Genomic DNA, 22,064 nt, shown 5'->3' on the forward strand with positions numbered 1-22,064 from the left:
AAACAAAACACTGACGCAGGCATCTACGCTTAGTCGTAATACTGTACAGTACAACGAAGGGATACACACCCTACACTACAGGCTATTTGGAGTACTGGATTTAGTAGCATGTGTAGGAAATCGTATTAGAGCTGTGTCCTTACCGTGCGCGGTGGAAGTGATCCTGCGGAACCGGTGGCGCACGGCTACACGTGCCTGTGGAGCAACGAGGTAGACGACGTGACGTTGTCGTAGCTGGCGTGGATGGACTAGGGCAGAAATTGCTCGCTGAACAGACCGCTATTGTTGTGTGTGTACTGTGTAGGTTAGTACCCCCTCCTGTCTGCAGCGATTCAAGTGCCTGTTTCCCCTCCACCCATTCCACCGTCAGGGAGGGAGAAACTTTGCTGCCTGTTATGTAGATGGCAAAATGTCACATGAAGGATTGAAGGTTTCGTAGGACTTGTATGTACCTAGCCAGATAAATAGTTTTTAGGAAATTAGCACAACTTTACAGCAACTACATTTCGACGTGACATTGTTCTTAAACAAAGACAGTAGGTGAAACAATAAGAGGTAACTAATATTGTTACAGTTCACAAATGAAATATAATTAGATAACAGATAATCGCAAATATTTGACATTTGCTGAAAACGTCTGAGCGAATTACACATGAACGTCTGCTTTCCATTGTTTTCAAAAATGTTATATCTGAGTGATTAAATAGTAACAAAGTATCATACTGTAAATTAATATTATAGAAAAGCTTTTGCGCTAGAGGGGAACATTCGATACTGTACTAATGAACTAATTTATAGGAATGTGACAGACGGGGTCAAAACTGAGTGCCAATGAAAACGAATGCATCAACTACGTCAACTGCACTGGACAACAATTTTTTAAACAGGCTCACCACATTTTCGTAGTTACCAATTTGACGTATCGTCGAAAACAAGTGACGTTTTTTTTTCATAGAATGGTGTGGCTCGGAGTTAAAAAGTATTTACAGAAATTTCGTTAATACGATAAAAACATGGAATATCCGCATTTGGTAAAAGTCTTTCATCCCCTAAATGACTCGTATAACGTAAACTTGTAAGAAAACAAATTATGACTGACTAGAAGCAGCTTGTAAGTTGTTTCTTATTATTGTTACCCGTAACAGGTCTCCTTTTAAGTGTTCTTATGTTTTGCATGTAACACTGTGTTTCGTGGATTGTGATCCAGACAAAAGAGAGCCTATGTGTGTAATTAGTTGCAACCACTGTATTAGCAATGTGTGCTCATTATGGACAAGAATTAGTACAAAAATTCAAAAACATTTTCAGGAGGAAAATTCAGACCGAAAAGCACACAGAAAATATGTAAAGAGAAAATAACACTATATTCATAACACGGCTTTAAATTATGATTGGTGTGTGAACTAGTAATTATTTGTAATTTAGTTACCCAGGTGTCAAACTCGTCAGTTGATTCTAGCCTTAAATCTGTTTGCTGGGGAAATGTACACCAGACCAAAACAGTTTCCAGGAAACAGAAGGCAGTTATAAGAATAATGAAACAAACAAGCAGTAGAAAATAAGGTAAACCGATCCTTGAAGATAGGAAATATGTTACCCCATCCCTGCATTTATCTGTTGGAAGTAGTTAGCCTATCCCAGAAAAAAACGTATACTGAGATTTGAAACCTATTTTCTGAAAACTAATTAAGCCATGTTTACTGTACCGGAACTTGATGCACATGTGAGTCACTGCAACATCACACTATGCAAAAACAGTGTATATCATGTATGGATGAAATTGTACAACAGATTACCGAGACGTAAAATCTCTTTCTGAACAACAAAATTTTAAAAAGTCTGTGACTGCCTACCTACTGCAAAGCTGCTACAATTGAATCCCTACACTATCTTATGCATAAAAAAAAAGTTAATCGACCCTTTCAATTGTAAAAAATTGTAAGTATACACTGTTTCAGTCAGCTTTGTAATTACTCACCATATTCATCCAATTTGTTATAAAAATTTTAATGAAGCGTGTTTGATGATTGAAAAACCAACAGCTAAAAAGGTTTTCTATCCAAAATCTCGTGTACAGTAGCCAATATGTACTGAAAAAGAGATTTATATGACAAATTAAAAAATGGGGAAAGTAGACTTTGTTGCAGTTTATAATTGGGTTTACAACAACACTTATAAGAAATTCACAAGCAAAATAAACTGATAGATAAGCTACTTATTAACAGTCCATAATAATCTAAGGATATCATACAGTACTGACCTTTAGTTATCTAGTTATCCGGCAGACATTACTCAACAGACTGAATAAAAGGCCCCAAAAAAATAAATAAAAAGAAAACCACCCTTGATGGTACTGATAGACTCAAATGCCCACCCATAACGTGGCCTGATAGCCTGAGGTCTAAGTCAAATTGGAACATAATAATTTGGTTACGAAGTGGCAAAGCTTAAGGATATGAATTCTAGATAAATGTTTTAGTAGTTTGTACTGTAGTATATCCAAATTTATATGTTCATGTAACACCCCCATCATCATAAAAACTTTAAAAAAGTGTTTTTGCTCATTTTATGTGCATTCGTAGTACATTAGCACAATAGTGTAGATGTTCATGATTGGAGTCCATCTCAATACAATTCTCTTGTGTGCGTCATTGTCATGTACAATAAACTACCGACGTTTCAGATGACCAGTGAAGGCTGTGTGCAGCAGCATATAAAACATTGCTAATTTTGTTTCTTGTGATGCAGTCACATTGAAATCACACACCATCTATGGAAAATGCATGTGTGTCCACTACCTAATTATTGCCAAAAAGGTCATATAAAAATTATTTTAGAGCTTCGCTGGTTTTTGTCATTTAGGCATCAAGTAGCAAAGTAGTTAATAGAAAGAGATGTTCTCCCTACCACTAGCTATAATTCCAAGTGATAACTTGTATTGTTCAAAAATCCAGCATTTATGCAACTTTGCCTGTTCCACTACTGTCTAGTAATCTGAAATTTTTCCATATTTTGTTAAAATTTTAAGTTTATATCATTTGCGAGACTGTGTGCCTAATCAGAAAAAATTATCCAAAACAAAGTCAAAGCATTCATAAAGCTGTGTAATTGTATAAATAATTTCTGTATTTATTTGTTTGTCATCCGCCGCTCGTGGTCTTACGGTAGCACTCTTGCTTTCCAAGCAATGGGTGCCGGGTTCGATTCCCAGAGGGGTCAAGGATTTTCACCTGCCCTTAGTTGACTGGGTGTTGTTGTGTCGTCTTGATCATCATCATCATCAATCCCCAGTACGGTCGTAGGAAGGTAACGGCAAACCACCTCCCTTAGGACCATGCTTAGTACAGCGGTGCGGGTCTCCCGCATCATTCCCCTAGGCTCTGTCAAGCAGCATGGGACTTCATTTCCATTTGTTTGTCATTTAAGAATTCTGCACAACAGAACATTTAAGATGCATTACAGATATAATTGACGTATATAAAATGTACACAAGCATGGATTGGATTTGAGGAGTATGGTGCAGGAAATTGGCCATGGTCTTTTCAATGAAACCATTCCAGCATTCATCTTAGCAACTTAAAGAAACCGTACAAAATTCAAATCAGGGTGGCTGGATGGGGGTTCGAATCCACTCTTACTGAATGCCTTAATATCGTGCCACCTCAAGTGGAATTCATGTGAAAAGGAAACTTAGCAATCAGACCACATAAACCTAGAGCATGTACAAGAACCACAGACAGTAATGTTACTGAAACACGAAAGTTAGTTGCATTACACATTTGAGAAATATCAATACACGAGCACCAGCAAAAACTATTTCTCTCACAACTATTCTTGAATTGAGTGCCTTTGTGTGGTGGTGCTTTGGCATTGCATCAGAAACAGCAAAATCAGATAAGCAGCAGAAACATTCTGGTGCAAAAACACACATACTAAAGATAGTACACCTGGTGTGAATTTTAAAAATTTTTTTCAGTGAATTTATATTTAAAAAAAAAACACTTGCACTTTCGGTCGTCATCTAATTCATACACAGTATTTTGACTAGGTAACTGCCAATCATCTCCAGGTGAACCATCAAAGACTGAGGAAGACTTGCTCCATTTTGCAATATAAAGTGCAATGCAAGTACTCTGTGCATGTGTCAAAATCAAGTTTGCAAATGGACCACACCGTCACTGGTGGCACTGTGGATGTCAGCTGTCCTCTGCATTACTGCTTGTCACGACTGTTCCTTGGCGCATTCTGTCATCTTCAATTAGAACAAATTGTGCAGATGACAGGGTTCCATGCACTGTCAAACTTGTAGCCACTATCTCAGTTCACCAGCTTTCCCACCAGGTGTACCTCCATGGATTCTTTAATAATGGAATCCCAAAAAAGATGTTGCTGTGGTCAGAATCATGTCAAACTTGTAGCCACTATCTCAGTTCACCAGCTTTCCCACCAGGTGTACCTCCATGGATTTTTTAATAATGGAATCCCAAAAAGATGTTGCTGTGGTCAGAATCATAATTCTATCGTGCTCCACTGAATGTTTAGTGGAAATACAGTTTTCGGCAGTAGTAGTCTTGCTTGGTTGCTAAACGCAAGTGTAATATTGGCGTTCGGCTTTGACCCGTAACGTAAGGGTGTTGTCGTGTGTGACATCATGACAGCGTGGAGTTTGGCTTGTGAGTGTGGCGTGTTTTGTAGATATCATTGTGTTGTGGTTTGTTGTGCTCTCTGGTGGTATGTTCAGGGTTTTTGTTTGTGTGGTGTAATGGGCTCGGTTTTCTTTCGCTCATTGTCCAGAATTGTTCGAGTGTCAGCTGTGTTTGTAGTGGAATTCCTTTCAGTGAGTTAACGATTTTGTGTGAAGGTTGATTTAGTGTTGTTCACCGTACATCGTGTGGTAATTTTAGTAAAATTAATCCGTTGTTGTTTTTGTTGAGGAATGGATATGACGGATAAAATTAACACTGCGCAGGTCATGGGAAGTGTTCGATCCCAATGTGTGGCTGTGCATGTTGATATTTGTATCAGGAGATGTTTTGGAGCTATATAGGCCAAGGGACGTATTTGATCCTAATTTATGTGATCGGGAGCTGCTGTTGAGCTATATAGGTCAAGGGAAGTGTCCGATTCCAGATGATATTGTGTTTAGTGGTATTTGGGGAGTTTTGTGATGTCCGTTTTTTTCGTCGTTTTGTGTGGTTTTGTATGGGGGTGGGTGTCTAAACTTGTTTATATTTATAAAATAGAAAGAAACTTCCACATGGGAAAAATATATTAAAAACAAAGATTCCAAGACTTACCAAGCGGGAAAGGACCGGTAGACAGGCACAATTAATAAAACACACACACAAAATTTCTAGTTTCCGCAACCAACGGTTGCTTCTTCAGGAAAGAGGGAAGGAGAGGGAAAGACAAAAGGATGTGGGTTTTAAGGGAGAGGGTAAGGAGTCATTCCAATCCCAGGAGCGGAAAGACTTACCTTAGGGGGAAAAAAGGTCAGGTGTACACTCGCGAACACACACACATATCCATCTGCACATACACAGACACAAGCAGACATTTTTCTGCTTATGTCTGAGTATGTGTGTCTGTGAAAAAAGGACAGGTGTACACTCGCGCGCACACACACACACACACACACACACACACACACACACACACACACACACACACACACACACATCTGCACAGACACAAGCAGACATTTTTCTGCTTGTGTCTGTGTATGTGCGGATGGATATGTATGTGTGTGCGCGAGTGTACACCTGTCCTTTTTTCCCCCTAAGGTAAGTCTTTCCGCTCCTGGGATTGGAATGACTCCTTACCCTCTCCCTTAAAACCCACATCCTTTTGTCTTTCCCTCTCCTTCCCTCTTTCCTGAAGAAGCAACCGTCGGTTGCAAAAGCTAGAAATTTTGTGTGTGTGTTTTATTTATTGTGCCTGTCTACCGGCACTTGTTTATATTTAGTTTGCCCCCACCCAAAAACACCCTATTTCCCGCACTTGTCCCGTTAGTGTCATTAGGCTTTTTGTGGAAAGTGTGTGTGTTTGTTTTTCGATAATGTGTACGTACCGACTTTATATGCGCCATATTGGAATCATGGTTTATAGTCGTTTCCGCCATATTTGTGACGTCTTGGGTCAAAGCAGACGGGCGGGATCGGACACTTCCGTATTTCCCTTTAACAATGTGTGGTGTGTCCTGTATATGCCATGCCACACTGACAAGGTATTTTGTAAATTCTAGCCTTCTGTAATAACAAGTTGTCCTTCACTGATCCCAAAAAGTCTACAGTTGTAGAGGATGGGTGGAAAGTCACTTTCACCTGAAATTTACTGAGTAAGGTGGTGTAGTGGGTTTTTGTGATTTCCCAAAATCGCTCCAGGCAAATGCCGGCATGGTTCCATTAAAAGGGGATGGCCGATTTCCTTCCCCATACCTGACACAATCGTGCTTGCGCTCCGTCTCTAATGACCTCGATGTCAGTGGGATGTTAAACCCAATCTTCCTTTCCTTCCCTGAACTTTACAGAGGATTCTTGCTATTCTAAATGAAATATTGCCCACAAAAGGAAGAAAAGCTAATGATTTTGATAGCATCTTCACCTCTTTATCCACTTTCTGATTCTTCATTTCCGAACACTGTCTTTAGGTTGGTGAACTCTTCAGGCAGACTATCCAGATATGAAAGTGTGAGCCCTGTGTATGAGCATTTTAAGCGCACACATAGTTTGCAACGAGTGATGATAACTTTACACTTGCAAATAGTGATCTGTGTGAGGGGGCCTACGATAAACTGGATGCCCCGGAGAGCTATATCATTCTTTCATCAAACCAAGACAGCTTTCCCTATTTCCATAGTGAACCGAATGATGATATGAACGGAGTTGAGGTGGTGAAGAAACTCTGTCAATTTATCTCCTCCATGCGGCCACACTATGAAAGATCATCCACAAAGCTCCAAAATATATTTGGTTTAAGGGCAGCTGATTCAACCGCCCACTCTGTGAATTCCTCCATAAAAAGGTTGGCCACCAAGGGAGACAGAGGGTAGGTGCAGTGAAGCTGTCAGTCTGCTGAGCATAGAGCATGCCAAAACAAAGCAGTGATGTCAACCTGAAACTTTTTTTCAATTAGTGCCAAAGATTCTACAGTTCTGACCATTTGGTTAGCTCTGATGTCATCCCTTTTAACAGGGGCCCCTCGCACAGATTCTTTGACGCCGCGCAGAGTGGCTGTGTAATTTGAGGCACCATGTCATGGATTGCATGGCCCCTCCCGCCGGAGGTTCGAGTCCTAGCAAACTACGAGCTTGCTTAAAACACTCACACATAGAGCTCACACTATCTCAGCTACAGAGACTGCCTAAAGAGCTCACTTAAAGACAGTGTTCAGAAAAAAAATGGATATTCTACTCAGCAGGTTAACAAGGCACTGTCAATTAAAATCGAGTATCAGGAAGCGGATGAAAAAGAGAACAAGCCAGCACAATCATTAGCTATTCTTCCCTTTGTGGGTAACATTTTGTTTAAAATAGCAAGAACCCTTTGTAATTTTCCAGTGAAAGTGATTTTCTGTCCATCATCTAAGACTGTAGACCTTCTGGAATCGGTGAAGGACAATTTGTTATTGCAGATGGTTGGAATTTGCTGTTAATATGGTTGTTAAAGTTGAATGGTTTACATAGGACACGCCACACGCGCTGTGAAAGAACATCGCACTGAACGTAAACGTTGCACTTGCCTTTGCAACCAGGCAATTCCACTACTGCATGTTCAGTGGCATATGATAGAACTATGATCGTGGCAACAGCAACATTTTCTGGAACTCGATTATTAAAGAATCCATCACTGGTGGAAAAGTTGGCTACCAGCTGGACAATACGTGGGACCTCATCATCTCTGCAGTGTGTCGTGATCAAAGACAACAGAGTGCACCCATAGTCGTGGCAAACAGTAATGCAGAGTACAGCTGAATTCTGCTGTTCCACCAGCAAGGGCGCTACCACCATGAAATGTGGTCCATCTGTAAACCTGACTTTGATGCCTGCGAGGAATACTCAGTGTGCTATATATTGTGGAACAGAGCAAGTCTTCATCAGCTTCTGAAGATGACTGGCAGGTGCCCAGTTGAAATATTGTGCTATGAATTAGGCCATGATCGGCTGCAGGCCTGAAATTTGTTTGAATGTTAGTACACCTGCTACCAGGTGTATGTGCTGACAGTGGATTGTAAAGTATGACACCAGTGTTACATATTTCTGTGTTTTGAGTTGTTCTTCTTCGGTCTAAGCCGAATGAGCTACAGTAAAAATGTATCGTGGCTATGATACAGTTAGTTTGTAGTTCTCCAAGTTTAGCTCTGATCATCAGGGCACATTTGTACAGCAAATTTTGTGAATATTGACATAATGTGACTTGACATTTGTTATCGAATTCGGCAGATTTGTTCCAGAATAATCTGCTGCAAAAGTAATAAATGAGTTTCTTATCTGTGTCAGTGGCATATGTGTTATTAAATAGTGCTGCTGCCTTGCTTACTCAGAATTCCCTGACTATTTGTAAGTGTTGTTATGCACATGTATAGTGTAAAATTCAGTTGTTGTGTTCGTCATCTTTCTGTAATTGAGTGTTTCGTGCTCTCTCTCTCTCTCTCTCTCTCTCTCTCTCTCTCTCTCTCTCTCTCTTTTCTCATTTATACTGTACTCTTGATGGCTGAACTAGTGAAGCCTCTCCTGTAATTTAATATGTGGCTTCAAATTCCATGCACTCTCCATTGATTTTTGCCCATTACTGAAGACTACTGTCTTATGTTAAAAGAATTTGTGAAGCCTCTTTTATGATGAACTGAGAAATATTCATTATATCAGAGGCATGCTACGGTACAATTATAGTCAGTATATAAAATTTTAATACTTGTGATTTGTCCAGGTGCAAAATATTTAAACAGATTTCAGCAAATTGCTGACAAATACTCTTTAAGAAAAGTATTTTCTTTGATTATTTCATGTAACATTTTTTTTTTTTTTTTTTTTGCGCTCATTACACCATCTGGCAAGAAATCCAGTGGGCTCTGCACAGGCCAATGTTTTCTTTGCAAATTCCGTTTACTCCGAGAGGGCAACGTTGAGAAAGCAGTGCTAGCACAACAAGAAATCACTGTGTAGTTCATTGTCTTTTTTAGTAAATGCAATAACTCTGAGGGAGCTAAATTGACTAAACAGTGCCAATGACACAAGAAATGAGGTGGTAGTCACAAAACAATGTGATGGACTGGGTTTCAAACCTGTAATCCTGCCTTTACCCAGCTGTGGGACATTAACTATGCCATTGGATCAAACCTCACAGATTGATGCAATGCTTGTCACTGACTCTTCCCTGCTGCTTTAGATAAACTAAGCTCACTCCATCCTTTCTGTCAGAGTCACTAGTCTCAGCACCATAGGAGACTATGTGCAGAGTTTGAATGGAAAGAGGAGAAACAAGTAGCAAGTTCTGTGAAAGTTAATAAGTTATGTTGAGATGACATTAATTGGTATCCCACTGCCTGCAAAAAGCAAGGATCCATGTATGAATGTCAGTCTGACACAAAGCTTTCTTGTCACCTAAAATCAATAATTCATTTCTTACCTCAGCCCAGATTCTCTCTACAACAATTATAGGCAGAAATTAATTGGTGACCCTTGAGACATTGTTAATTTTATAAGTTGTATGATTTGAATAACTTTGGCATATTATTTACCATATTGTCTAACCTTAGATTTCTGTTTCAGTAAGATATGACATCGTTAACAAGCCATGTTTATGTGGATCAGCGAGATAATGCTGATATAACACCATATGAGAATGAACGGTTGTCACTTGTTGATGAAAACCTGTCACATATGCCTTATAATGTGGTTGACAGTTATGGAATACTTTTGAAGATTCTTGATCTTACTCGTAATAAATTCAAGTGAGTATTGAAGCCTAAGTGTAATGTTTGTACCAGATATAAGGTAATAAAATAGTTAATGAACTTAATTGAAAAATATTTTTGTTCCTTTTGTTACAAAATGAGTAATGTTAATAGGAAAGTACTTAAACCTTATAATACCATTACCTGCTTTGACCCATGAGAGTCTCAAAGTGTAAAACATAGACCACTCATCAAAATCTACATTCACAACAACTAAGATTTCATATTCTCTGGGTTTCCCAACTCTGTTTCACTTTAATCCTTAACTTAACCATAAGCTACACTATAGATTAATATGTCACTACAATCTACTTTCCAGAAAATAATGGGAAGCAAATCAAAGTCATGGATCAAAAAGCTGACATCTGTTATCAATGGGTTTAACGTGTGTGGTTAGATTCCAGTCTTCCACTCTTACCAAAACTTTTGTTCATGGGCCTACTATGACTGTAACTCTTAGGAAAGAATCTTTGATGTGGGTGCTAAATCAGCTGCAGTCACTTTATAGTGTTTTTTCTACTAAGTTATTCATATTTTGCAACTGAACTCCATTTTTAAAGGACTACAATTAATGTTTTCATCTTGCACCTGTTACAGTTTTCTAGCATTAATCAAATTAATTTTGTGTTAAAGTAAAGACTCAGAGGAAATAGTAGATAAAATGAATGTGACCTTATAATAATTATGGCCGTTCTGTCATTGAATTTTTGTCTTCTGTGTTCTTAAACTTAATTTGTATGAGAATGTTAAATAGTTTTAAAAAGCCAAGAAGACAGAATCCATCTGCTCACAGTCCACATATGCTCCTGCTTCACAGGCCACCATGTGTGAAAAGAGGAAGATGTTTTACACTTGTGATCCTTTCTAAATGCAAGATTTTCTTTTCCTGGATGTGTCAGTAAATTCAAACTTGGAATACATTTCAGAACTTTATTCCTGTGTACTTACAAAGGAATGCCTTATACTCTCCCCTAATTTTAAAACTATTTGTTGCACGTGTGCCTCATGATAAATATAATGTATTAAAAATAATGATTCTGTAGTGTATGTAGTATGAAATGCAAGTTCAATGATTGACACCTAATTTAGTTTCAGTAATTTACACTGCATTTAAATGCAAGGTGTGCGTATATGCATATTTTCCATTTTTGTGTGTGGTACCATCTTGGAATACTTCACACAGATCAATCATCCCATGTAGATTATGCCTTACTTTTGTTGTGGCATCTTGGAATCAGACTGACTAAGTGATTGGATGCAAACTTTTGATCCAGAGAAAGATTAATTATTACACGGAACAAGTATTTTCCTGGAAAAACTAGGCAAAGGTGTGAGTGAGAGGTCCTTGCTTTAGATTATCACTCTTCTTATCCTGTTATGTGTAGCATGGCCCTAGCAGTGTGTTCCTGTAGCTCATGACAGGGTCCATTACAGAATGTTGATGATCTGACATGCAATGCCAAGAATATGCCTCAGATTTTTGGTGTTTGTGTGACAGGGCTACTTCCTGACCTATGGAGAGGTGCTGTTTTAAACACGACAACAGGAAAACACCTTATGTGCCTGTGTAGGTAATGTGTATTCCTATGTAGCTGATGTAGGAAATACCTGGGAGTAAATGATCAATTGCTCTCCCTTCTGCATCTTAAAATTAAGATAGTAGCTTAATTCTTTCTGTCTTGTTCAAAGGTTATTACTGAACCGTTAATCTTGCTCTCAGAGGAAATCAAACAGGTATACTGTTGTAGGAGACTTCTAGGAATATTACAGTCTGTGTGTGTGTGTGTGTGTGTGTGTGTGTGTGTGTGTGTGTGTGTCCGCGCATTTTGCTGATCTAAGTGTGGATTACAAAATACATCTTCCTGACTGAGTAAAGCAAAACAAATGAATAATCTTAATTTTGAGCAGATTATTTTAAATTGCTGGCAACACTAGCTAAATTTCCAATTTTGAATTAAATGATCCACACTAGATGTAGAATGCGTTTTACTCAAAGTCATTATTGATTTTGCATCAATTGAAGACGTGTCCTTAGGCGATAAAGAATCTTTTTAAAAAGTCATCACTGAAACGTACTGTCTTAGAGCCACTCATTATCTTCCACAACAAGTTGTAAAGAAATACTGCACTGAAAACAGTAGTCCATATTTAAAAGGAAGGATATAGCAAAATCGTGCCACAAGCAGGAAGGGAGTTGAGTGGCAGCAGGCAAGGTAGTACCGACTTCAGATACCTTTCAGCAATGACATTTTAAAAAGATTCTTTATCACTTGAAGATGGATCTTCAATTGAAGGAAAGCCTGTTGCGACTTTTAATAAAAAGTATTCTGCAGCCAGTGCAGATAACTTCATTCAAAATCTTTATTTTGTCACATGTTATTGCAGGTAAACCCAACTCAAAAATATACATTTTATCAAATTGTGCCTGTAATTTTAATATGAGAATATACTTTGTCATGAATCATATTGAAAATTAAGAATAGTGGAACTGTATGCCTGGGTAAAGGTAACATTTTCCCAAGAAAATAGTCAGATGTCATTCAATTTATTAAGAGGAAAACCTATATTATTTTTCCAAGTTTTCCTATTCTGACAAAAAATGCACACTTTTTGAGGCTGCCGGTCATGTGGGTTTCAGTTTGCACATTATTATGACAAACTGCTCGGTTATCTTAAATCTGGATGGTTAGCAAGAATGTTGATTGTGCTCCGTGTTGTGGTTATTAACTGACATTTGGGATTTACTGAAGCATTCAGTAACACTTTGCCAATTCACAACCAGACTGTCACCTTTCAGTCTAACCCATACACTGGGCTACACTGCGGATCAGTGTGTTGCTACATCAAAAGATTTTTTTATCAACTTTTGTGCCAGTGTTGTTTTGCAGTCAGTTAAACAGTGAACAGAGCCAACATTATTGCTCTGTATGTGCATCCTGCACATTTGTGCTTTCTTTGTTTCTCCTTTATTTATTTCAAGACATGACCAATTATTCAGCAGCATATTGTTTGCAAAGGAAAATAAGAATAAATATTTGTAGCACATTTCTTCTGCAGGTTTTCTGACACACCAACACTTAATTGCTTCTGCAGGTTGTCAGAGGACCAGATGACTGAAAAGTCCACGTACATCCATAGTTTGACCTAATGACGGATGAAATGTGTTCATTGTGTACACCTTTAGTCCACAGGCCACCAAACAATGTATAGTTGTGTAAGTACGGTACATGGTGTATCAGAGTGCATACAAAATATACTCAAAATAGAATGACAGAATTTGTGCATACAAATTAGTGAGACTATTGAAAATCACAATACTACTTCTGTGTTTTGAACAGTTACATCACTGTCAGCATATATAAAAGGTTGTGGTGACAAGACTGATTTGTAATGTATCCTGAGGTCTAGTTTAGGTAACAAGATCATATTTCAGTTGAGTATTGGTGAAGCCAACACACACATCATAAGTCTTTTTGTGTATGCATTGCACATGCCATAGGTATATTTGTGTCCCAAAGAAAAGCCTCATACTTTTAATTGAAAGTGCATTCCTTCCCATCAATTGTCAAAGCCGATGAGCTGTAGTGTGTTCTTCAGTACATCCCTCATTAGTTGTCTGAAAACTGATTTGTGTGTCATTTTATATGTGAATTTGTTACCTACTTTATCTTACTTTAAATAAATTAGTGCATTTAATGAAATGGATCCGTGTTATCAACAGGAATCTGGACTTCTTGTCAGAATTTCCTAACCTTACCTCTTTGATCTTGGACCGTAATGAGCTGGATTCAGAAACTATACTTCCACATCTGCCAAATCTCCAGCTTCTTTGGCTGAATTATAATAAGGTAATTTTGAAAATTTAATTACAGCTATCCAGATTCAGTTGATAATGTTCAATTAACCTCAGATATAAGAATGGTTTTGCTGTTACTGATAGACTCATATTCTGGAAAAAAGAAACAAAAAAACATCTTGAATAACCAGAGATAGGACGTTCATATTCACAGGACATGTACATTAGCGTGTTCTGCAGAAATGATTAACATTTGAGCCATGTTGGCCTGTGGGTCAAAGTTTAACATCAATATTGTGGCACAACACTACCTGCTGGTAAAATGTATCTGTGGCTCTCATTGTCACTGTAAACTGAAGATAATGGATCAGTGTGACTTGAGCAGATGTACAGATGCCTCGCAGATGTATGCACGACTCGTACCGTGAAATTTGTGAGTGTGAAAGAGGGCGCATTATTTGCATGAGAGAATGTGATGCATCAATCTGGGAAATTGTTGCTCGTGTGGGACAAAGTATTTTGGCAGTGCAACGGGCACATGCAGAGTGGTTCACGGAAGGTCATAGAACACAAGATGATGGGTCAGGTTGCACCACCCAGACCACCCACCACAAGAAGATCGTCACCTCATGCGAATGGCATTGTGGGACAGATTTGCGTCCCTTTCAGTTCTGGCTCAACAGTGGAACACATAGTACACTATCGGGGGTGACAGTCTGTTGCCATTTATTACGACATGGGTTACTTGCACATCACACACTTCCCTGTCTACCTTTGACAAATGTGCAGAAACATACTAGATGACAATGGTGTATGGAAAGACATCACTGGGGACAGGAGTTGCATCACATAGTATTTTTCGGATGAATCCAGATTCTGTTTGGTTCACTGCAGACGGGGGGAGCAGCATCACACTGATTGGATTCATGCAAGACATACAATGCCAGCTCCAGGCCTTACGGTGTGGGGTGCTCTTTGATACAACCACAAATCACACTTAGTGTGTGTCCAGGATGCTGTGACCTTTGTGAATGATATCCTTCAACCCATATCCATACCCTTTCTGCACAACACCCCAGACGGCACTTTTCAGCAAGACAATGTACGGCCACATGTTGCTGCACAAGCACGTGCCTTCTTGGTGTCGCCAGTTGAAAATGTGTGGAATGTGTTGAAACGACGGGCACAGCAGTGTGACCCAATGCCAACCACCACAGATGAACTTTGGAACCAGGTGAATGCAGCCTGGATGGCCACACCACAAGAACCGTGTGACTGCTATGGTCGCAGGTTCGAATCCTACCTCGGGCATGGATGTGTGTGATGTCCTTAGGTTGATTAGGTTTAAGTAGTTCTAAGTTCTAGGGGACTGATGACCTCAGATGTTGAGTCCCATAGTGCTCAGAGCCATTTGAAACATTTGAAAGTGATGAGGATTGTAATCTCCTATTGTTTCCTTTTAATACTAACATTCCTGTCCAGTTTTAGGGATTTTTATGTTCCTATTTGGCATACAACTTTGTAATACATGCCCTAAATGGTGCTTTTTTGTTTTACTATTCAGTGGTTTTAAGTAATAGACAGTTTTTGGTAATTGATTTAAAAAGTAATAATTTTATTGTTGACTTGCACAGTTTCACACTTAAATGATTTTTATGTGCTGTATGCGGCACTGCTGTATATTACTGGTCGCTAATTTTACGTATGTGACCCTTTTTGATAAAGAATTTAAAAAGTCCTCTTATTGTTTTGGTTTCTTTTAATACTTCTTTAATAATTAATTGCTGTTCACACTTAAGGATTTTTATTTGTCGACATGGCATACAATTTTGTAATATGTGTCGTATATAGTGCTGCTCTGTATTACTGGTCAGTGGTTTTAAGTATTTGACTCTTTTGGTAAAGATTTTTGAAAGTATTAATGTTGTTGCAGTGTTGTACGATTATTGCTTGTCCGGTTATTGTAAGAATTGTTCTATTGTTGATGATTGGAGAACATTTTAATAAATAAAAAGATTTCCTACATTTTGATAGGACGCCGCCTTTCCTGAGGTTTCCTTACGACAGAGGAAGGAGTGAACTGCCAGTTACCTGTGTGCACTGTAAATGTACATTACACATTTTTTGACGTATTTGGAATTGTCATTTTCAACTTTGTTACATAAGTTTAAAACGATATGTAGTGTATCTTCGACATGTGCTTAAGAATTTGGTCATAACTATATTATGTATGAGTGTAAATTTGGTTTTCTGTCCTATAGGTTGATTTGAAAAGTCATCGAATGAAAAATAAAATATTTTGCAACTTAGGCTGGTTTTTTTGTTCTATTGATATTGTCTTTGTGGCTGGTGGTAAAATGATGTTCCAATAAGTGTTTTTCCAGCTCATAATAGTGCGATGGCATATTAAGTGCTTTGCATGGCCTTTAAACAATACAAAAAGTAATGCAATTCCCATTTGGCATTACATTGAACGATGTGGCTTTCCCACATTTTCTTTTTGGGACAAGTGCATATACACCAGAGTATTCCTAATGCAGAACGTAAATCTGATATAACAGTAGAAGTATTGTCAGCAAACTGATTTGCTCAAGTGGTGTCTGGCTGCAGCCTTCATTCCCCCCACCCTTTTTCACTTGCTGCTGTGCTCTGAGCACTAGGCTGGAGCATCGACAGAGCAGTCTCACTCACAGAGTGCTATTTGGCCAGGCGTTCTTTAACATAACTGCTTCTGTGCAAGATGTTGCATCGGTTTCTTGGGTGATACTTCAAGCAGCATTGTGCAACATTATAGTTTCCAATAACAAGGAGAATTTATTACCCCAGTGACCCTTTTCGTGTTCTCACATGAAAGAATACTTTGCAAATGCTGTATGTTTTCTCAGTATGCCATCTTAAGTTAGAAATGTGCATTTTCGCTAAACATTGATGATCAATAGTATGAATACGCTGTTGTGTTTTGCCCGTATTTGCCATGATGCTGTGAATCGAACTGTTCCAAGACAACCCAAGTGCATGTGGTTGTTTGCTTTGACTCCTTCTTTTCTAGGGAATAGCTATTGTAGTCCAGGATGTGCCTCAAAGGCCATTTCTTTATGTCTGTGATACTTCTGTATAGCTCTGTTGCATTAATTCCTTTTTATCCCGAACTTTTGTTGCTTGTGTAATAATAATAACTGAATATGCCTGGCACAGTTCTATAATGAATGGCACATTCCATTTAAGATGGACCATAGTACAACCATCATAACATGAAGAGGAAAAATATTTATTTTAAAAAATTAAATCTTGTGAAGCTACTGTTGTTGAATTTAATAAAATAGGGTCTATCTGACATAATGTGTACAAGCAATAAGGGCTAGTTGGTACTTTTTAGGTAGATGAATTATTCCCATTCATACGAAATCTACAGAGAAGCTGCCCTAATCTGAGATTTCTTAGTATGATGGGAAATCCTGCTGCTCCAAGTTACTTGAATGGTGGAACAGTGTATGAACATCTTCAATACAGGTGAGTAATATGTTTCTTAGTTTTGTATTGTGCTTTCAGTACATTGATAGACTCAAAATTAGAGCATAAGCTTTTACACTCAACTTAAACATATGTGTGAAATGTATGTTACATTGTAACATCAAATAGGACTAGTATTTTATCAACTTAAACAGTATTCTTCTGTGCATCAAACTGCTATAGTCTGAGCCAAGAATGATGTTCAGTTCACGCATGTCGAGGTACAGTTGAGAACTGTATTGTTGACGATTCCATATGAGAGTTGCAGTCTGCGGTTGCACATGTTTTCCTCTTGGAGAAAGCACATATCCCGAAAATTATGTCTCTCACTTGCTTCTGCAGAATATATCACATAGCACCACCATTAGCGATGTCAAGTTGCAAAAAATGGAATAGAAATTCTCCAAATAACTTGCTATGATTACATTTAGTAATTGCATTGGTACGCCATTAACAGCAGAACATTCACAATGTTACTGAATGCTCAGTGGCTTTCGCAGAATGTGTGATTTAGGTGCGCAGAACAAGCCTAAACTTGACCACCATCGTTCATGACTACAACTATAGTTCCAACATACAGGGTCTTTCATGTATTACTCACTGTTGAATTGGAGAGACAGGTTTCTGGAATGGGTTTTAATGGCAAGCACAGGAGAGGGGCATTCATGACCATGGCTAGATTGGACTGTGTAAAGAACACAAAACCAGTGTTCCTTGGCTGTGTTGGTGCAGGTTAGAGGAACATTGTTCCTGTCCTGCTATCACTAAATGCTGCTATGTTGTGCATGTGTTTCCTTTTGCCCTGTCTGTGGTGTTGCTTATAGACTTTACACGTGTTCCTTTACGAAATGGGGTTGACTAGAAGCAAAATTTACTAACTTGTCACGTTCTATGAGGCAGGGGAGTGCCTCTGAAATGTTCGAAGTCATAGTTATAAAAATATTAAACAATTGTAAGACGCCTTACCAACAAAAAAAAAAATGCTGATGTAGATAAAAAATAAGTCTCACATTCCCTCAATACTGCTGCAACAGCATCAATGACAACAGCATTTGTTATCTGATTTTGTAAAAATTTGTCATCAGCAATTTGTGAGAGTTGCTGTCACATGAAAAGGTGGTGGAAAAGAGAGAGAGAGAATGACATTTGAGTGACATTGAAGCTGAAGTAATTTTCTTTATTGAAAATGATTGGATTAATTTTAATATGAAAATAAAGCTATGATCAATTATATGTATCTTATTTATTTAGGGTCGGAAAATGTGCGATATGCAGTGTTTAAAGGCATGATGCTTCTAATTTTTAAAGTTGTTGGAGGGAGGGGAGGGGGCTGTAACTGGACCCTTCTCCACATGATTACTGATGTCCTCTTCTTGAGGTTGGCAGCTGTGCCTTTACACCATCTTCTTCGAAAAAATATGGATCTCACACAATCCGATTCAGCAACAGTGTGTGAAACTGTCACACGATGGCTGTGAGATGGCCATTGGTGAAGTTCTTCAAGGTTTTCTGATGCCAAGAAGTGGGAATTTTGTTTATTTACAGTAAGTGGCTAATGGAACTGGGCATCGCCAGAAGAAACCGAAACAACAGCAGGGGGAATATTCTGAAGATTTGCCTCGCATACAGCTCTACAAGTTTCAGAATCTCTCTCATTGTAACTCTTGGTTAGCCATAATTTTGTGTGGATGTGTGTGAAGATATGTGTGCGGTATTTTTCTTACAATCCTGTCAGCGGGTCATAGGGCAGCTGCATGTTTAAATGCTGAATGCTTTGGAGATAGCTGAACAGTCCCTCTCGCATGTGACACATTTTCTAGCATTGTTACACTCCAGAATCGGCCAGTAGATTTTCTTTTCATCGCAGAACCTGATGCTCTGAAGTTTGATATCCAAACTCCAATAGTTTTTATATAAGGAACAGAAATCATGTGAGCAAAGTTTGAACCGAATATGAAATGCTCGCTGAGTACTAATCGCAGAACCACTGTTACGAGTGTACTCCTCCACACCAAACGCATGATGCTCAATTACCCCAGACATTGTATAATTAAAAACAGTGTTTTGGTATTGGCAGTTGCAAATGCATGTACTCTTCTTCAGATCTCGAGTCTTTTCAGTGATGGACTAGGCAGCCAACTGGCAAAAAAAAATTTGCCACACACACACACACACACACACACACACACACACACACACACACAAAATGTCCATGCCTTTCTTTATTAACTCCACCCCACAGTCCACAGAAATATCCATATGGGACAGTGGGTTGTGTATCTTATAATTTGGAAATAATTCATTATTGTATGTAGTTTGCCATTGTGATCCATTGTTGAAATGACAAATGATAACCCTGCACTGTGTCCTGTGTGCTGTGGACAGTAGCAGCTGTCATCTTCATATTGTTCACAGTTGCAGTTAATCATGACAGTTGTAGTTACGACTGGATGAGGCAGAGAGGCTTACCATTGCAGAATATGATTGCCCTTTCATAGACCTCTTCCCTGAATAAAAGGAGCCTGTTTCAGTGATGTGACATTTGATTTTAACTAGAGACAAAACAGACTCCGTTACTACAGACTTCTTTGCAGATGGCTTTTTCCAAAAGTGGAGCATATGTTCTTCCCTCTTTCAAAGATAAAAGCTAATAGTGTGTAAAGTTGTTAATGCAACATTTATACATGCACTAATGGCAGAAGTACTTTTCATAATTAATCTTTCCCTTTTATTAGTAATGCAACAGCACAGTGCATATTTGTTATTTACATTTGTTTATTGCTGCATGATGCTGTGTTATTTTATGTAGGATATGTTTGCATGCTTGCTTTAATACCTATTGAAGCATTTGTTATAAATGTCTGGAACATCATCTGTGGTTATCGGCCTCCAAACTGCTTAACATTTTCTTGCATAGTTTGTGGAGAAAGTTGAAATGTTGAGTCTTAATGAATTGTTTGTTACTCTCTTGACAGATTGTTTGTAATATCCTGGTTTCCTCACCTGATTCACATGGATGATCGATACGTGACGATTCACGAAAAGAAGGAGGCGAACAGATTATTCTGTCGACCCTTTTTGGAACGTTTAGCAATGCGTGGTGGAGTGTTTGATACTATCAGTTCAGTACTGCTAGCTATAGAGAGGTACTTCCATAGAGGCCACAACCGCAGCACTGTCATTTGAAGTGTGTATACCAGTAAGTGGGAACTGAAGATGATAACAAGTTTTATTTCATTTAGGGAAAACATGATTTGTGATCCCTCGGTGCTTGTTTGCAGTCCATTTTCTTTGTAATGCTATGCACAAGGCTGTAAATAATGATTCATTTCTGCAACAAAAGGAATCTCAGTTGATGTTTACTGTACTGACTTTATGCCTAAAAAAAAAAACTATAAGACTATCCTTAAAATCAAATGACTGGATAAAGAATACAGTTGTTGCTCAAACTGACAGGCATTAGCAGCAGTTCACATGATATGTCTTTATCTCCAAATCTGAATTGACTGTTCGTCTTTCCATGTCTAGTTTTCATTCCCAAATGTTACCAATAAACTGTATGGATAAAAACCTTTTGCTGTTAAAGATTTTGCCAGCAGTTTGAATTGAAGTGTGTATTTCACTGTTATCATTCCGTGAAAAGATTTGTTGTTACTGTTGTTGCACAGTGTATTGTTGTTGCTCAAGTAATTATGTTATAAGAGGAGGCAATGAACCTTTTTAATTTTTTTTACTAAAATCTGTGTACACAAGCTTTTGAAAACATTTTTTTAATAAAAGGAAGAAATTAAAGATTAATGCTTGTTCTTTTTCTTTCCATAATTTTTGTGTATTTCCCATTTATAAAATTGGTGGTTGAAATGGTGGCACATATATTTCAGATGAAAATAATTTTCAACAGTTCTCTCCACTCCAGCATTAAAAGGTTACGCAATATAGCCATACCTTAACATGAGGTTACTAAGTGACACTTAACCTACCTTCCTTCCTTCACTCCTTTTTACATCCATGAAGCTGTATAGGCAAAAAGGGGCACCCACAGCTTGCCTGAATTGTTGCCCTGTCTTTTCTTCTAGCAGCTACCTCGCAAACTTACTGCACCCCATTTGTAATTGTTGGCTAGTGGTGTGTTAAAACATTGTCTTGAACTGTTAGGTGAAGTTCTGGATCCTTCGTCTGCTGCAATCTTCCATTTCAAAGATCCAGCATACAGATTGTAATGTATTTAACTGTCGGAGATAAAGTTTATCTCATGCGAAAAGTACGATGCCCACTGTAAAGAGTTAAGGTAACTTCATTATGTTGCCAGAAAATGTGTTTAATTTAATTATGAATATTTTCTTTTATGATAAATAATGGATTCATTTGAAATGTTAAACGTTGTATATTTATATGTATTTATTTATATGTATCTTTGGAGTTTATTAAGGTCAGTAGACCAAAGAATTTGCAATGCAGGAATGTCTGCAACTTCCGGGCACGTGTTGGCTTGCCCGCCACTTATTTGTCGGTATTGGAGAGAGATGGGCGTGTTTATGTGACCAGTACAGTATAATGCATTTAACGTATCAATGTTCATAGTGAAAATGTTGTAGTTACTAAACAAAAAGTACCAATAAATATAATTTTTAACTGAAAGTATTTCAGATCCGGTAGTGTTTATTTCAAACAAGAAGAAAACCCAAGCCATGCTTGTTGGAGTTATTATTCTTGCAGACAAAGCTTTGAAAACCCCTAGACAAACGAGATCGCAGTGTGTAATCTTTCAGCAGCTACTAATAAATAACTCTTGCTGAAATTGTGC

General features: G+C 38.3%; 2 protein-coding genes across 12 annotated transcripts in view; one reads left to right on the plus strand and one right to left on the minus strand.

Annotated features, from left to right (window-relative positions):
- The window catches only part of LOC126340665 (organic cation transporter protein-like), a 115,079-nt gene extending 114,848 nt beyond the window's left edge, over positions 1-231 (minus strand). For both annotated transcript variants that reach the window (XM_050001707.1, XM_050001709.1), the window contains exon 1: positions 144-231. The gene's annotated coding sequence lies outside the window, so the exon portion shown is untranslated. The remainder of the gene's footprint in view (positions 1-143) is intronic.
- LOC126340798 (leucine-rich melanocyte differentiation-associated protein-like) lies at positions 6-21,058 on the plus strand. Of its 10 annotated transcripts, none has more exons than XM_050001725.1 (5): positions 6-210; positions 9,774-9,951; positions 13,676-13,802; positions 17,127-17,260; positions 20,236-21,058. In XM_050001725.1, exons 2-5 carry the CDS (start codon positions 9,776-9,778, stop codon positions 20,444-20,446), a joined length of 648 nt encoding a protein of 215 aa, XP_049857682.1. In that variant the 5' UTR covers positions 6-210; positions 9,774-9,775; the 3' UTR covers positions 20,447-21,058. The 10 variants fall into 10 exon arrangements, with proteins under 10 accessions (XP_049857682.1, XP_049857678.1, XP_049857680.1 ...); XM_050001721.1 differs by having other exon boundaries at positions 26-304; positions 9,770-9,951; XM_050001723.1 differs by having other exon boundaries at positions 27-210; positions 9,770-9,951.
- The last annotated feature ends 1,006 nt before the right edge of the window (positions 21,059-22,064 follow it).

This window comes from Schistocerca gregaria, chromosome 1, assembly GCF_023897955.1.
Source record: "Schistocerca gregaria isolate iqSchGreg1 chromosome 1, iqSchGreg1.2, whole genome shotgun sequence".
In the NCBI taxonomy this organism is placed as follows: Eukaryota; Metazoa; Arthropoda; class Insecta; order Orthoptera; family Acrididae; genus Schistocerca; species Schistocerca gregaria.

What these genes read in the sequence shown, in the direction of transcription:
- LOC126340798 (XM_050001725.1), top strand. Translation starts at nt 9,776, where the DNA reads ATGACATCGTTAACAAGCCATGTTTATGTGGATCAGCGAGATAATGCT. An exon ending in TTTGGCTGAATTATAATAAG is followed by an intron (nt 13,803 to 17,126) that starts GTAATTTTGAAA and finishes GGTACTTTTTAG; the next exon opens with GTAGATGAATTATTCCCATT. An exon ending in TATGAACATCTTCAATACAG is followed by an intron (nt 17,261 to 20,235) that starts GTGAGTAATATG and finishes CTCTCTTGACAG; the next exon opens with ATTGTTTGTAATATCCTGGT.